This window comes from Anarrhichthys ocellatus, unplaced genomic scaffold, assembly GCF_004355925.1.
Source record: "Anarrhichthys ocellatus isolate YVR2014 unplaced genomic scaffold, GSC_Weel_1.0 scaffold21, whole genome shotgun sequence".
Lineage (NCBI taxonomy): Eukaryota > Metazoa > Chordata > Actinopteri > Perciformes > Anarhichadidae > Anarrhichthys > Anarrhichthys ocellatus.
In genome coordinates, this window is record NW_022280051.1 from 4,146,748 (window position 1) to 4,163,087 (window position 16,340).

Sequence of the window (16,340 nt, forward strand, 5' to 3'; positions counted from 1 at the left end):
CATCAATATATTCATAATGTTTGGTTTTCACTACCCACCTGTGGAAAATGCACATGGAGAATGAATATGGTGCAATTCAGTCCATTAAAAAGGAAGTGCAGAAGCGGGGGCATGGCTGGATGCAGACTTTAAGAAAACTGCAGAGTTCTATATGTTTGTGGCATGGGTAATGTAAGTGCCACTCTTTTTCTTTTTTAATCTACATGATTTTCCTGTCATTCTGTCTCTATTTCTTCTAAAGATTTTCATTGTCTTAAAACACCATATGCTTAACATTGTCACCAACGGTGCCTTCGGTTTGTTAGATATACCGGATTTTCTAATCTAATGGTTTTGTCGACTGATTAAGAACAAACTCACAACACTCTACATGCACGTGGTTGATAACATGACTTAGGTCTTATTAGACAGGTATTATGTAAAATGAATGAGTGATTTTGATAGAATGAATGCTTGATCTCTTTCTTATTTCAAACTCAGAGGGTTGAAATAAATAAAAACTCCATGATGATCACAAAAAAATAAACAAACAACAACAAATATATCCATGTCTTTCAGCTCTTTAGTTCATTACATCAATTAAATGCACAAAAAGTATCAATACTTTTCACATTTTTACTTGATGGAAGGATAATTATATATTGAGTTTAAGAGAAACTCCAACATGGTCCAGCATCTCCTAATAACAAAGAAGAATACATTTGACTTGGTGTTTGTGAAGCTATTCATATATTGTAATACCCTATGTTATTGTTACATAATGTGTCATAAATGTTATGGTCTATTTAAAATGGAGCATAGAGGATATGTTGCAAATACTTTCTACTGTATGTAAAATTGCCTCTTTCTCTCTAGCTATAGCTGAATGTTATGTAATATTTTCAAGTACTCTTGTCTTATTTGGTGTACACACAGTCTAAAAAGGATTATACCCCTGCTCACTCTCTCCTCATAATCTGCTCATGATGACGTTATACTGCAGCTCCTGAGCTCCAGATCTCGCGAGATTTTGGAAAACAATTCTCTCTCTCTCTCTCTCTCTCTCTCTCTCTCTCTTTTTCCCTCGCTCTCTCTCTCTCTCTCTCCCCAGCCCTCCCTTCCCACGCCCCAGTGCGCTGTGGGATAGTGGCACTATAAAGTATATCCTCTCTCGGAGAAAGATAAGAAGAAGCCCGAGACAGACAGATCAGGAGGGGGATGAAGATGGCGGACGCCAAGCAGAAGAGGAATGAGCAGTTAAAGCGGTGGCTGGGCTCGGAAACGGACCAGGAGCCTCCTGTTCTGAAGAAGAAGAAGACGAAGGTGAAGTTCGACGATGGCGCCGTGTTTCTGGCCGCCTGCTCGAGCGGCGATACCGAGGAGGTGCTCCGAATGCTTGACCGAGGCGCTGACATCAACTACGCCAATGTGGACGGTCTCACCGCCCTCCACCAGGTCTGTGTTGTTCCTGCTGTAGTTGTTAATGTCAGTCATCAATAGACACAAGTATCGTTGAACACCTGTCAAATGGAAGCCATTCTCATCCCGTTGTTTACCTTCCTTTTCGACGATATAGATCAACACACTGGCCTCTCTCTCTCAGAGCTTGGGTTATGGACTACTTAAATTCAAAACTGTGCTAACTGTGCTTGCAGGTTTCCCGAGTGCAATCCACAATGAGCAACAAAGTTTAAAAAAAAAGCTTCCCTTTAAGGACTACTTTTTGTAAACTAGCCAGGTCTATCCTCCAGTCAAGTGGGTGCAGTCTAATTGCTGTACTGCTGCACATCAAACTGTAACGTCGGGTAATTTATATGTTGTCAGTTACCTTCAAGCCGAGCTACCACTAGTGTTTCTATGGCACATTGATGTGGAACAATCGAGTTGTGCCAGGGGCTTAAATACCAATGTTGTCATTGATTTCCACACCGATGGCTACTACCTGGCTATAGCAGTAAAAGTGGTTTTGTTTTTGACTGCGGCTACTCTCTGGAAGAAGCCAAAGCTAGCTAGCTTTAGTTGTGTATAACGCCACTCGATTACAGGCTGCTATTATCCTACCAAGACCTCAGCTGTATGCGACACTTATGTAATATATATGTTGTTGACAGCACTGTTTGGTATGTTAGCTTAAATGTGACAAAGAGGTACATTAGGTCTGTGCACTATCAGCCAAGCGGAATGTATGCTAACGCTACATTAGCTAGGATAAGCTAGCTGTCGTTAGCTGTTATGGAGGGTTTAGCTGATGTTAATTCATTCGTTAGCTCGCTTGAGAAGCGACGTCGGCGGATAACTAGTTTGTCTCCAAGTGTGACGTTAGCAGAGGAACATGTGTGACAAATAATTTACTATTACGCTGGAATGCTAGCAGTGCTATGCTAACTATTTGCCCGCTAACAACTGGTAGCTACGTTGACTAGCCTCGGTGCTTTCCTAGGCAAATAATGAAAATGGCAGCTCGTTCTGGCTGTCGGTAGTCGGTAACGTCAGGTGCTATTCATATATGAGGCTTTTTTGAAACTAAGCACGGCAAAATGACAGATTATATGGTTCTTAAAGTACCAGTACAGTGATCGTAATATTATGCCAGACAGTAGGTGCATTCAAAAGAAAGGGGAGTTTGATTGTTCATTATCTGCTAAGCTCCAGATGTGACATCTCTCTACCCTTTACTATAAAATAAACAATACTTGGAAAATGTCAATAGTATTCTACATCAGATATGAACTAAAATGCTATCTGATCTAGGCACATTTATTACAAATGGAATAAGATGATGGCATATAAACAATATCAGCTGCTGTGCATTAACAGAGTACATTTTTAATACCAAAAGAAAACATACCTGGATGGATTTGTAACTAGGACATTGCAATTATGTCTTCGTTACACACCTTTACACCTGTAGGACAACAGGAAACCTCAGGTACTTCATTAGCAACTTAATAAATCAAAGTGCCATTTATTTATTGTGGAAACAACCCACGCAACAGTTTAATTAATTGCGAAAGCAAGGATGCTTTTTACACCCATTTGTTTTGATAGCAAGTGCTTAAATGATTTAAGAATGAATCATAGAATATGAAATGTGTAATGCTTGCATACATTTCCAGTGATGTCACCTTATTAGTCATGCCCACATGTGCTGTGTTAGTAAGCCTGAGCACTGCTAATTGCACCACCATGCTACACGGCACGGTTGTTGTCCAAGACTTTGTTCTGCCTATTCAACGTTTTAAAATTACATTTTCTGAGTTGGTTCATCAGCTTTTATCTTTGGATGATGAGTTGATTTCATTTGTGTAAATATTTGCTCCGTGCTCTTATTAATGGTGTTGTTGAATCAACCATTCTTTGTGCTCAGAATCTGTTATTATGAGGTCTGAACTTACCACGGCCCCCCCCTGCGCAAACTCATTGGATGCAAGTGTTGCCTCTCTTTGGGCTGATGTCCAGGGATGAGCCAAAGTGAGGAAAGAATTTGCAGTGCCGCTCTCACGAGAAGCTGCCCTCAGATCACATGTGCGCATGTGATCTGAGGTTTTTGGGGTGTTTTTATAAAGAGTTTAAAGAAGGTGATGAATTTCACAGAATGCTTATGATTTCACAACAGAATTTCGCAGAGGTCAAGATGATGAAGAGGAGAGGGCCAGTCGGTCAATCATATGATGTCTTTGTTTTGCATTGGTTTCAGTTTGTGCATAAAGTGCACTGCCCTATTCTGTGGAATGACTTGACCTCTGGCTTTGTTGGGAAGTGTGTCATGTTGTTACATGAGGACTCTCTCCACAATAGGTGCAGCGATATCACTCCCAATGCTGGGTGGTGACCAGTGCAGGTTTATAAATACCACCGCCACAAGTTCTCCTAACTGGGTTTCAGGAGATGATACTAAGTTTGGGTATGACTCACAGTCTGCAGCTCTGCTTTGTGGTGCAGCCCTGGCATGATCCCGCATGTAGGCTAGAGGTTGTGTCGCCATGCGAGTCGTGGGCCTTCTGTCACCTAAAAAACGGTTTGTTGCAGAAGCACCCGTAAACATGTTCCCGTCTGTTGTTGTCGCTATAACGTGATTCATGATGAAGACCATGACAGGTGCACATGGACGTTGTTAGTAGCCAGGGTTAAGATGTCGACTTAGTATAGCTTTACAGATTGGTTCATCCAAACACAGACTGCGTGGTTTCAGGTGGACGGTAAAGAGGATGCACGAGCGGACGAGGGGTCCAGCAGACGAGTGGAGATTCCAGATCTGGTCTGCTAAATTCGTCTCGGAGAGTAGCATTCCAGGTCCTGTCGTCCAAGCCCGTACATTCCTCACATGACAGTCGCTTGAAACCACGGCAAAGGGAGAGCGGAGCAGACATTCCTCAGCTGTCACCGAAACCCCTCCCCTCCAGTCATTCTCTCTCTGGCTCGCTACTCCCAATACAACGCCGAGGCCCAGCTGACTGTCGCCCACTGAGCTCCATCAAGGCAATTAGTGTGGAGGCAACCGGGGCTTGTCGCCTCGCACAAGGAAAATCTCCACACTGACCCACACCTGAACTTTTTTGTCTTTAGTGTTCGGAGCCGGTGTTGATCCCCGAGCACCGAGGTGACAAGACTCAGGCCAGCTTAACATGTCAGAGTTAGGGTATTACAATGCCTTCGCTCTGTTGACATTACACACCCTCATTACGGCCCTGAAGTCTATGAACATTATCTTGCACTGTCTCCATAACAACGACTCGGGGAAGGTTGCTAGTCACTCGTGTGTTGGTGGATTTGCATGTACAGAGTGGGAGGTTGCATAACAGGCTGAGCAGAGAGAGAGAGAGAGAGAGTCTCTGGCAGTGCTTAGAGAATCAATTTCATAGGATTTTGTAATGGAACAGTTTACAGAGCGCGAGGTGGCATCCGTCATATTAACATATTACATAATTGCTGTGGACTTCTCACTACAGATCAGACCGGCCCTGAGAGTCTCAGCTGTGCCTTTTGACATGTCCCTGTCCTTCTGATAAAGGCATCATGGCATCCTCTCACAGACCCCAAGCCTCCTGTCTCTCTGCCCGAGGGAGAAACAGCCTTCCATCTCATGTGGAGAGGCCCCTTGGCTAAAACAAGCAAAGCATCACATTGCAAAATGCAGATCTTCCCTGTTACTCTCACCTGTTTTGCTTTTTCTTTACAACTGTCAGGGCTCTAGCTTCCTGCAGAATAACTCCCAGATCAGATTGTTCGATAAAGACTACCTCGGATTACATCGTTTGAGGTTGAAACGTAGCGCTGTCATTGGCTTTCCTGCAGCTTGTGGGGTTTTTCGGGGCGTGCAGCATGTGGCCTAAAGCGAGCCCAGATGACGATGCTCTTTTGCATTGAGGTTTAATTAGGAAGCCGAGTGATATTTGGTGCTTTCCTACAAAGCATTGTAAATCAACTGCCTTTTGATGTGCAACATCCTGGGGGTCTTTTTGACTGGTAGTGACATTTTTTTACTTTCGGTTATTGTTTAGGAGGAGAGACAGATGTTCTGTTGAACATCAAGGTCCAGGTAGTTTAGAAATCATTCAGCTTGACTGCAGCCTTTTAGTCAAGCTGTTGTTCACCGTTAAAGTGATATTGTGCCCTTTGAGGCAGAATTGTGAAATTGGGCAATATAAATAAGATCGACTTGACTTGACCACATAGTGCCAGTGTGTCCTTTTCTTTTGTTGGACTCGTGCAGAGAACTTGTCTCTTAGCTGCTATGACATAACCAGCTGAAGGGTTATTGTTGGTTAAAAAGGCTTTAAAGTCAACGTGATGAACGTTAAACTACATTTAAAATGTTTGCTCAGTGAAATGAACAGGTATCGTTGGGTTTTTATGGTAAACTATTCCAGTATTTAGACTGTAACAGGATCCCCGTGCCCGACAATTATTCTTCTTCAGGCACTTGATATCTGCCCATTTAGAACAAGTCTTCTTTGTTATGGTTTAAGGCTGCCTTACAGTAGCAGCTAGTCACTCATGCATTTCTAACATATTACAGAATACATTATGATGCAACTTAATAATTCATGGTCTGGAATCTAGACAGTCTCGATGTTATTGTTCTTTGTCTAGCATGAATAGTTAACAGCCAGTCCTCCTTGAATGTGATTATAGCTATTGCCTTGTTTTGGTGTAACACATAGATCTATTTACTACTTTCCATATGAGTTATGATTGTGTATCATTGCTAATGACACACCTTTGTTTGAGATCTCAATTCTGGTTTCAAATCAGAAGCCGACACGGACTGGTGTAATATGGTCCAGTTCAATGCACACAAGAGAATAATCTTAATTTAATTTAATCTTGGTGACATTTATTGATGAATGATCAACTTCTCAAACAATATCACATCTTCAGGGTACAGTAGAGAAAATGTGATTGCATCATGAATTTATTAACCACATGAACCAAAACAGGTCTTGCAGAAGTAATTTGAAACCTATTGAGATTAAGCAGATGGTAAGAGCAACATTACGAATACAAGAAAGACAAACATGAGTGGATCATTATGGATTAAAGCAAGGCAAACATGACGCAACAGCAGAACCAGTAGTTGATGGATAGTGCAGTTAGATTAAGGAATGTTTTATTCGATTTTCCGCCAGCAGCTGGTTTGTGTGACCAGTGCTGAAGGTGGTTAAATGTGTGAACTTTTACACAGCACATGTCCCTCTGAGCTTCTGTCACTGTAGTTGCACTTTAGATCCACTGATCTGAGATAAACACGATGTCCTCGGTTTCATTCCTTGCATAAAAGAAAAGGTCATGTTGCGATTCAACGCTGAATTCCAGTCCGCAATGAATCACAGTAGCGCTGTTGTAACCTCAGCGTGCTTGATGATTGAGAGTGATACTTTTAGAACCCGAGCCCCAGAACATGTATATGTTACCTGTGTATAATTGGCAGGTCTCTCCTTGTCAAGCTGGCCTCGCTCACTGTTTCATTCAACATTTCTTACCAACCCCATAATCAACAGCAGGAAGTCCTTGTGCTGTCTGCGCGCCACTGCTCTGCACCGTGCTTGGTCATCTGCTGATTGTGACACGTCGGTGTTGTTTCCTCGCGCACAGTGTTAACATGTCAACTTTGAAAATAGATGGCCACTGCGTGAGCTAGATGGGTTAGAAGCATTGTAAGATGTCTTGCAATGTAGTTTCTTTGAAAGAGATCAAAACAACTGTCTATAGCTGAACATCTCATGTTAGATGGATGCATATAAACTTGAGTTTGTTAGACATGAAACTGTAAAACCTTTTATAGAAAGTATTGATTTCCTCTGAAACAAAAACCATGCATGCAGCAGTGGCAGCCTTAGACTTTCATTTTGATGGACAGTGTTGCAGAAAGACACGACACCGACCGCGCGGTCGCTTTTTGAAAACATTCCGTTAACGCGTCGTCTGTGGCTCAGTTGATTCTGGTCTGCGTGAATCCTACGCGTCCCAACTCTATTCATGACACTGCTGTGATCATGCATAGTGGATAGTCCAGAGGATCTGGAACAGTGAGGGTTGTCTGAAGTATGTCGGATGAGCTTTGCTGCAGGTTGGAACTGGTTTACCTGGGGTCGTATGTAGAATTCCTCAGGAGAGTGAACCTGCTGCCACGTATGTGATCTGCGCTGACTTGACAGCGAGGCTGTGGACACAGACTTGACCTTGCACTGAAGCACATTTGATGTATCTTATGTCCCACCAAACCATTTCACCTGATGCATTTATTCCATCAAAATGAGCGGTTGATTTCAAACCAAATAAATGTTTTATCGCTTCCTTTCTGCTCAGAGTGTAAAGGAACCTGCCAGGTGCCTGAACAGATTACTGCCCACCGCTTGCTTTTCTAAGCCGTGCATAGTATCGAGCTGCTGTGAAATGTTTGTGGGATGACTCCAGCTTGTTTTTTTTGTTTCCCACCCCGTGGCACAGTGTCTGTCTTCTACTTAAGCCAGGTCTTCTTGAAGCCGCCCCGCTGTTGTTTGCTCGGCGGCATTCACATGTCTCACACCGAGTGTGTTTTTTTTTTTTTTTTTTTTTTTATTATATATAAATGAGCTGTTTTTGAAGTGAAAACACCTGGACCCAGAGACTGTGAATTCCTCATTGTCTTACGGAGCAGCGAGCGCAATTAAGGCAGAGCGCGCGTGTCCATTTGTTTGTCTGTGGAAGGGTGATGTTACATTCTTTCCATTCATCCTCAAAATGGCTGCATCTTCAGCGGACGGAATGAGGTATAGAGGTGAACACAATCTACACTCTGTGTTATTGTTCAGCCAGGAGATGCGGAACATGATATCCTTACATTCTCAGTTATTACACGTTATTCGTTCCTCCTGTCACAGAATAGCTTACAGTGTTTCTGAAAAACCCAACATGAGATGACTCTGCTTATTTGATAGTGCTAATAAAACAAACTGCTTATTCCACAATCTCGCATACATCCCCAGTAACCATACCATCGTACCAATACGACATTGTCTAATATCCGCTTATAGGCCTTGCTAACACATTGCTGTATAGTTTAAGGCTCTTCCTTTACGCTTAATTGGCATCGATTCTTGTTAGCGCTGATCCATGAGTGGCCATGAGGTTGAGTGAACCTCCTATTTGCTGTGGAGCTAGCCCATTAGTGTGCTGGTGAATAAAGTGCATGCAAGTGATGCTCTTCCTGCAGATAAACAGCAGTCAGTAAATGGGCCGGGACCATGGCGGTCTGAGTACTTGTGAGTCAAATGGACTCGCATAAGCAGCATGGCCTCTGTTCGCTAGATGTTGTTGTGTTGCAATCAGTAGATCTGTTTTTATAATTTGAATAATCCCAAATGCTTTCAAACCAAATGTCCCTCACTGGACAATAAAAAGATTCAATTGACGAGGTGAGAGTAGGCTTTTACTGACGTCAGCATTTCCTCCGGGTGCATTACTAAATGGAATATATATATATATATATATATATATATATATATAATTATAATTAATTTTCATTCTCTTATACATTTCTAACATTCTACTCCTTGTATTTGACTGGAAGTAGTGATATAATATATGGTAGTGAATAATGCTTTTGTTCATCAAAGAGGGGTAACGAATCTCATAAAATTTTAATAAGATGTATTCCAAAATAAGAGATGTTGAAATTCATTAGTGTCCTCAAACTGAATTTTATCGCCATGTTTTATAGAGCATAATTGTCAGGTCACTGAGTCCTATCACGCTGAGATGTTAATTGACTGTTAAATTAATAATTAACGAACCACAACCAGTCCTGCTAAGACACGGCTGCCATCCTCAGTGTCCGGGCCTCTGGCTGTTTTATAGATCATGTTAAATCCTCGTCCACTGTGCAGGAAGCTCACTCTATGATCAACTGATGACAGATTAATCATAGTTTTATGTTTGCTATCCATCTAGAATATTAGAGGGGTATTGCTTGTCTGGTGGTGATGGTAGGGGGGGGTCAGGGTGTTGGAGATTTTAGGCCAGAGAGGAACAGGAAGTGGCTGTTTATTTTTCTCATTTCCTCTTTGAGGCTCCACTAGTGAGCCTGCTTCTTCCACTCCCTCTGCTTTTATGTCTGACACCAGCTTCGCATAGTTTCATGTTGTCACACACACAAAGCGTACAGCTGTAATGCACTAATAATCTACCTAAAGCCAGCCAAGCAAAGATGTATTCTGATCATAGTTGGAAATCTTGCAGTTTTATCTTTTTGGGGCTGCACAACATATGAAAAGCAAGTATTATTCTTCATTGTCAAAGTGCAATTTTCCAAATCAAATGATCATGTACAGGTTTTATTGTTCCATTTGTTTACATATGAGGAGGGTATTATACTGAAAGTGTAGATCACACTGTATTTATCTTATTTTAGTCCGCTCAAAACAGCAGAAATGGCCTTCGACCACAACATGCGTAGTGATGCGGTGCCACTCTGGTGACGATCCATATTTTTTGTGGTAATGGCTATAAATCGGCAGAACCCCGGCGCCCACACTATCCATTTAACCTCTCGGGCTCAGCTCGTTGGCATGAGCGGTGACGCTGCCAGTGGGGGGGCACTGTGGACCGTTCTCAATGCCTCTTTAGTAGACCGACTGTCCTCCGCATAGTAGCCTCCACATAACGCTTCTATTATATGGAAATATTCTGCCATCTCTCCGTGGCTCCCCGACCTCGGTGCCCCCTCTCTCCCCTTTGGACCCCTCACATGGAAACTAATTTGGCTCTCTCAAGTGGGGCTATTGTTTTGGCTGCTGAGCGAAAGCCCAAGTGAAACATACAGTTACAATCTAGCTGGCAATTTTTTTTTATTTTTTATTTTTTATTTTTTCCTTTTTTCCTTCTCCCCCTTCCCCTCTTCCTCAATCCTGGTCTTCTTTTTCCATGGGAATCCCAGGGCCTTATATGGTCGTCCTCAGTAGCAGAGGCTGTGTGTGCATGTGTGTAGTCTAGTTACAGCTCCCAACAGGGCTCATCAAGCGGAGGGACCCAGCTGGTCGCCCTGCAGCGCTCTAACCCCCCCCCCCCTCGTACCCTCTGGCCTCATGAACCCTGCCAAAAGCACAGGAGCTGTGAGCTCTTTGTCTCAGGCGTAAACACACACAGATGTACACCTTTCAGAATGAACATTCACCCTAAAGTCTCACAGTTATAGATTTTAATGGTAGTTCCATTTCCAATAGCGTGTTCACTTTCTCACCACGTCTTTCATTGTCTGGGCTGATTTTGTCTAAACGCAGACGCGTAACGCACTCATACTTACATGCAGGCGGCAAGAAGGAATTCCTTTTGTGGAAGTGGCTGCGTGCCTCTGAGCCGATGACGTAGCCCAGCGAGGAGTGGCCAGAGCGCTGATGCCTGAAGAGCCCCAAGGCTAGGAGTATTACTTATCTGGGAATTTCTCCACTGGTATGCTCGTCCAGGGCCGTGCTGCTTACTAGGTTTGGGTGATTGCAGATAGAAGTTGTACTACTATAGAGAGGCCAGCTCTGAGCTCCAGAGGAGGCTGCTTTGTTGTCCACACTGTTGCTTTATATGGGAGAAAACGGGTCTTTATTTCTTTTTTGAGGAAAAACAAGTGCTGTGGAACTAAGCTTTATTGTGGAAGCCCTCAGCGAACAAGCCTCTCCATGTTGTACATGTTTGAGTAACCTTATACCACAATACCCAGATCATGTTTTGGCTTTACTGACTATCATCCATCTCACTACAGACGTGTTACTGAGAGTGACAGTATTCAATGACTGAGCGCCACAACCGAAATTCCATTCCCCACCATCGGCAAATAAAGGCTGGATACCATGAGGGAACATGGGGTGGAAAGGTTTGTCAGTCAAGGGTGATATAGTGGCCGTGCACCATCGTCATTAAATAGTAGAATATCTGCACAATGGGCTTAGCTGGCTGCCTTTCTCTCTCGGCAGTAAAAACAATGCAGGAGCCACAAGCGGAGCTTTTCTGCAGCTCGAGTTGGCCATCTGAGGGTGCTACTAAAGGAAGTCAAGGAGGGGAGGGGTCTTCAAGTGTCTCCTTGATGTGGAGTGCTGCTAAATTAAGCTCGGAGCTCTCCGCCCGATGGCCCAGGAGATAATAAATCTACTCTTTCATACACACACAGTAGCTTTACCCCTTCACTATACCATGAAGAAGACTGTCTTTTTAAAGTGTTTACTTGTCTAAGTAACTTTTTCTAGATGTTATTCACACATTAGATACCGTTTTTGGGTGATTGGCTTAAAAGCACCACATCGGCTCTTATTATTTATGTTAACTATACTGTGTTTTTATTGATTTAAATCTGAGATTATAAGTCGCAGTGGCACCTGCAAAATCGCACCAGAAATCTCTGCTTTTTGTTGCCAGAAAAGGTCATGAGAATCGCTCCACTAACAGCTAGAAGTCATGTTTAGAAACAAAGATGGCACCTCGAGATGCTCCTTTCAACAGTGGCTTTTTTGATGTTTCCTCACAGTGGTTTGCTGTTTGCGCTGCCTTCAGGGGCCATTCGAGCAACCCCCGTGTGCTTTAAAATGAAGCCTTTTCTCTATTTATTTATGTTTCTTACAAAAGCCTGACGAGGCCTGAACCCATGTTCTCTTTTTTGGGCTTTGTTGTCGAGGCAACAGACTGGCCTCCTTTCTGAGGTGCACGTCATGGGTGCATTTATTTATTTTTTTTTTATTTGGCTTAGCCCATCTTCTTTGTGGTGCTAGCAGGGAGTCGGGCTTGAGTTCTGTACATATTATTTCAGGATTAGACCGGTGCATATGATGGACACTGTATTGTTTCTGTCCTAATCTTCTCCATTTTTATCCCCACTGGCTTCAAACAGGTTTATTAAGTTAATCTCTTGGTGGTTTCTGTATTCGTCCCCGGTTAACTGACGTATGTGAAGCCTTATTTATCGTTTTGTCTCGGGAACTTGTTACCCGAGTGCAGCTCTACTCGTTTAAAACATTTTGTTTCAAAACAAGTCGACATCAGAAACACTGTCGACGAGTTATTTGCATTTATGACTACTGTTGAAATGCAAAGGTGAGGCCTGATTGCATGTTGATGTACAGTATGTATGAACAGTATGTTTCCCGGCTGTAAGGCCAGTATGTGTGTGTCATGTTTCCTTGATGTGCTTTACATAAACGCTATCTGGCTGGTGACAGGTTTCTCTTTCTTTCATAAAGTGCCACCGGATGCCTTTTGTCTTTTGACTGTCCGGTGACATCTGGCTGATCTTACACCAGCTCATAAACTAAGAAGACATATTCCGCGATTGAGAGTCCATGTTTTTGAGAAGAACATGGTAGGAGCAGTTCTGTATCGTGAAATACGACGCTAAGCAGTCTGTCACACTCTCACGGATCAAAAAGGCTCTGTGGAAGCTTTGCAGAAGATCCTGCTACACTGTGCGTTCCTACAAAATCAACTTTAGATGTGGTGTTGTGTTTCTGCTTTACAGCGCTGGATTAAAGTGAATTTTAATGATGGCATCTTTATTTCACAATGTGCATTAAACTCTGTTAATCAATCCAAAGGACCTTCATGTGTCCATTGATTAGGTTAGTTGTGGATTTATTTTTATTTTTTTTGTAAACTTCCCAGAAGCCCCAGCTTCCATTAGGGAGGTCCTTTTATCAGAAAGGGCTTCAAGGACTCATCCTGTCCTCCTGGCTGGCAAACTGACAGCACACATCAAGAGATCTCTAACACTCTGCAGCCTCGTGGTGGTTAGCAAGTCACTACTTTTGTCTCTTTGTCAATGCAGCTACTGTGGCGTTCTCAGGTCTACTATATGTGTAACTTTGTGACTCTAAGCATGAATTAAATTCATCCATGCACATGTGAAGCAGGCATTGGTGTCGCTTCACAATTTGTGTTGAGTCTTCAAGAATAAGACTCGACACAAATTGTTTTCGGAATTATGAAGTGATGACGTGGACGTAAACTGCAACTTGACGGTAACTCTAGTTCACACCGCGCAGTGCCGTCTGTCTTATTGCCGTCATGCTTTACGCGCTTCTCCCGCTCTCACGCACACCGGCCAAACGGGTTTAAATGGCAACATGTCTGCTTGAGCAGTGAGTCACAACATGTCTGAATGTTTCTCTGCGAGCGCAGCTCCTACATGCTGATCGTGATGGTGTGAGACGCGGGATTAAGTCCACGATGTTTCTTAATTAGTAGTCAGATCCCCCTCCGCTACTCTGCCTGCTGCCCGATATCTAGCATTTTGTCTGTGTAGATGTATATGAACCACGGAGGCGAGTGTGGGGTTGTAAAAGCCTCTGCTGCCCCCTTACATCACCTGTCAGCCACACACAATCACAGCCATTACGGGATTACCTTTGTTGGGCTCCTGATAGCTGCTGGGAGGAGCCAGGCTGGTGACGCACTGCAGACGGAGGTCACAGCCAACGCTGCTGCGTTCGCCTTAAGGGGCTTGTTTCCATTCCTGGAGAAGGAGAAGACTTTGAAGAGATAATAAGTGTGTGGGGAATGACTGAGGGGGGGGATTTAGATGAGGACACGGAGGACGGGTTTCAGATGAGAGGCAGAAAGCTGCAGCAATCCATGTTTTTAAGGAAAAGTCGGTTTAAATGTAAAAGGTGCCTGATACACTAATTCAAGGCTGATTGATTAAACACTATATGTTGCCCTGCATCACCTGATGCATACTTGTATCGTTATTTCACATCTCAAAAGGAAGTGGAATGACATGTAATGAATATCTGGAAGGTAGACTTGAAATGAATGTGACCGTGAAAAATACCCATCATATCGACTTAAACCGATACGATGTAGTGGCCGACCCTGTTTAGAAGTCTCGGCTGTCCCGGTACTTTATTTGAACCACAGGTCTGCCTTTGCTGACATTCCCAAAGTGTGGACTTGGATGGGGGACCACAAGCTGCCATGTGTTGGCACAGGGCAGCCGCATCATTTGCACTTGATGGTGACGTCGACCTAACAAACTCACAAAGGGTGACATTTCACCAGCGACGAGAGCTGCAGACTGCAGCACTTTCAAAGCAATATGTTGCGTTGCTGTCTTCCTCCTCGCATTAAAGTCAGATGAACACGGTCTGTTAACAAGTTCATCTGCACCTGGAGGAACTCTGTGCCTGAGCGCGCACACACACACAGACACACACTCTGTCAGATAAGCTCAGTGAGGCCTTTTGCAGGCGCTCCTCAGCTCTGGCCATGTACGGTGCTCTAAACGGCCCAAATTTGGACAAGGATTCCAGCCAGAAAGTCGTGTGCCCCGAACGTGAGGCTGCTGTGTGTTCATGTGTATCTAGCAACCCTAGGGGAGAGAGCGAGACAGTCCAGGCACAGTGTTCTAGTGATGATGGGGGGGGAGGGCAACATTTTGGTTTTGATATCTCTAAATGGTGTTACCTGTTGATCATTTTGGGACAGCTATTTGAGAATACAGATTGTTTTCCTCTTGAAAACTCTAGACCAGGTGTAGATCTGTGTGGGTCTAATACAAATAAAACACTGATCTTACAAAAAGGTACATTTGTCTACACTGAAACAGCCGAGTGCTGATTAAATGCACAACAGAAACACAAAGTACGCCCGCCCCCGGTGCAAATTCTGTTTCATAATGTCGGTAAAATCACAACATCTCCCACTTCATTCGTCAGAGAATCTTAAAATAGATCCCTCCCACTTGCAGCTGCTATTTATTTCTGTGGGCATCATTGTGTCATCAGTCATATACGGTGTGGTTTGCTGCACAGAAGGCTTTCAGAAAATGGTTTAACGACATTGATGGTGTGAAGAACATTAGACATGGTGCATGCTAAGCGCCCACTTCTGTTGTCTTCTGATCCCATTCGGTGACACTTTGGCATGACATGTTTGTGGGTGGTCTGCTAGCTTTCAATCCAGTGTGTTGACTTCCTTTTGAATGTCCGATGTTATTTACATTAAGGGAAATCTGAGATCTGTAGCTTGTCCCCAGCACCAGCGACTGGCCGAGCCAAACTCTGGGGGCAAGATGTCAAATAAAGTCTTTTTTGACTTTTGCACACCCACAGATGTGGATTAACTTAAGTGCTTCATCAGCTACTCGGTGTAAAGAGAAGGGAAGCCAGACGTGTTTGTGGTTATTTCAGACGTTTTTTTGATTTATCACACGTAAGAAACTATTCGGCTAATCTGCAAAGCTCAGCGCTAAACTAAAAGCAGTCTTTGAAAGTGTTTTTAAAATTTTAATCGCTTACTTTTTTGCACAAGTGTACACTGCACCTCAACGGCTCCATCAGCAGTACTACGTTATGTGGTATTTCAAGCACCCCTGCTATGTGCAGGCATTTTTGGGAACGCTCCGGCTGCCAAAAATTCATGCATTTACACACACCCACACACACACACACACACACACACACACACACACACACAGGGCAAATCACGCTCCTTGCTGCTTGCATTGGCCTTACTCCTCTCCTCTCTATTTCCTTCTCTCAGGCATGCATAGACGACAATGTTGACATGGTGACTTTCCTGGTGGAGCACGGAGCCGGCATCAACCAGCCGGACAATGAGGGCTGGATCCCCCTACACGCTGCAGCCTCCTGTGGATACCTGGACATAGCGGAGTGAGTATTGAGAGGTTTAACAACCCAGTTCAATCCGTTTCTAAGAAGCAGCAGCAGTATCTGTTTCATCAGGTTTCTGCAAACTCATCCTTACATCCTGTTTTGTATCTTGTTTATCAGTTCAGACTGTGAAAGTAACTGAGGGGTATGGTTCATCTGGTACCATACACGGTCATGTGGTTTGTCAAGCACAAAGTGACACGAGGGCTGAACATGTGGAGGCTCCATCTGAGG

General features: G+C 43.6%; 1 protein-coding gene across 12 annotated transcripts in view; it reads left to right on the forward strand.

The window, feature by feature from the left end:
• Positions 1-1,091: 1,091 nt before the first annotated feature.
• The window catches only part of ppp1r12a (protein phosphatase 1, regulatory subunit 12A), a 38,119-nt gene continuing 22,870 nt past the window's right edge, over positions 1,092-16,340 (forward strand). For all 12 annotated transcript variants that reach the window (XM_031859181.1, XM_031859182.1, XM_031859190.1 and 9 more), the window contains exons 1-2: positions 1,092-1,434; positions 15,976-16,106. In XM_031859181.1, coding sequence (XP_031715041.1) covers positions 1,198-1,434; positions 15,976-16,106 — 368 coding nt within the window. In that variant the 5' untranslated portion in view covers positions 1,092-1,197. The remainder of the gene's footprint in view (positions 1,435-15,975; positions 16,107-16,340) is intronic.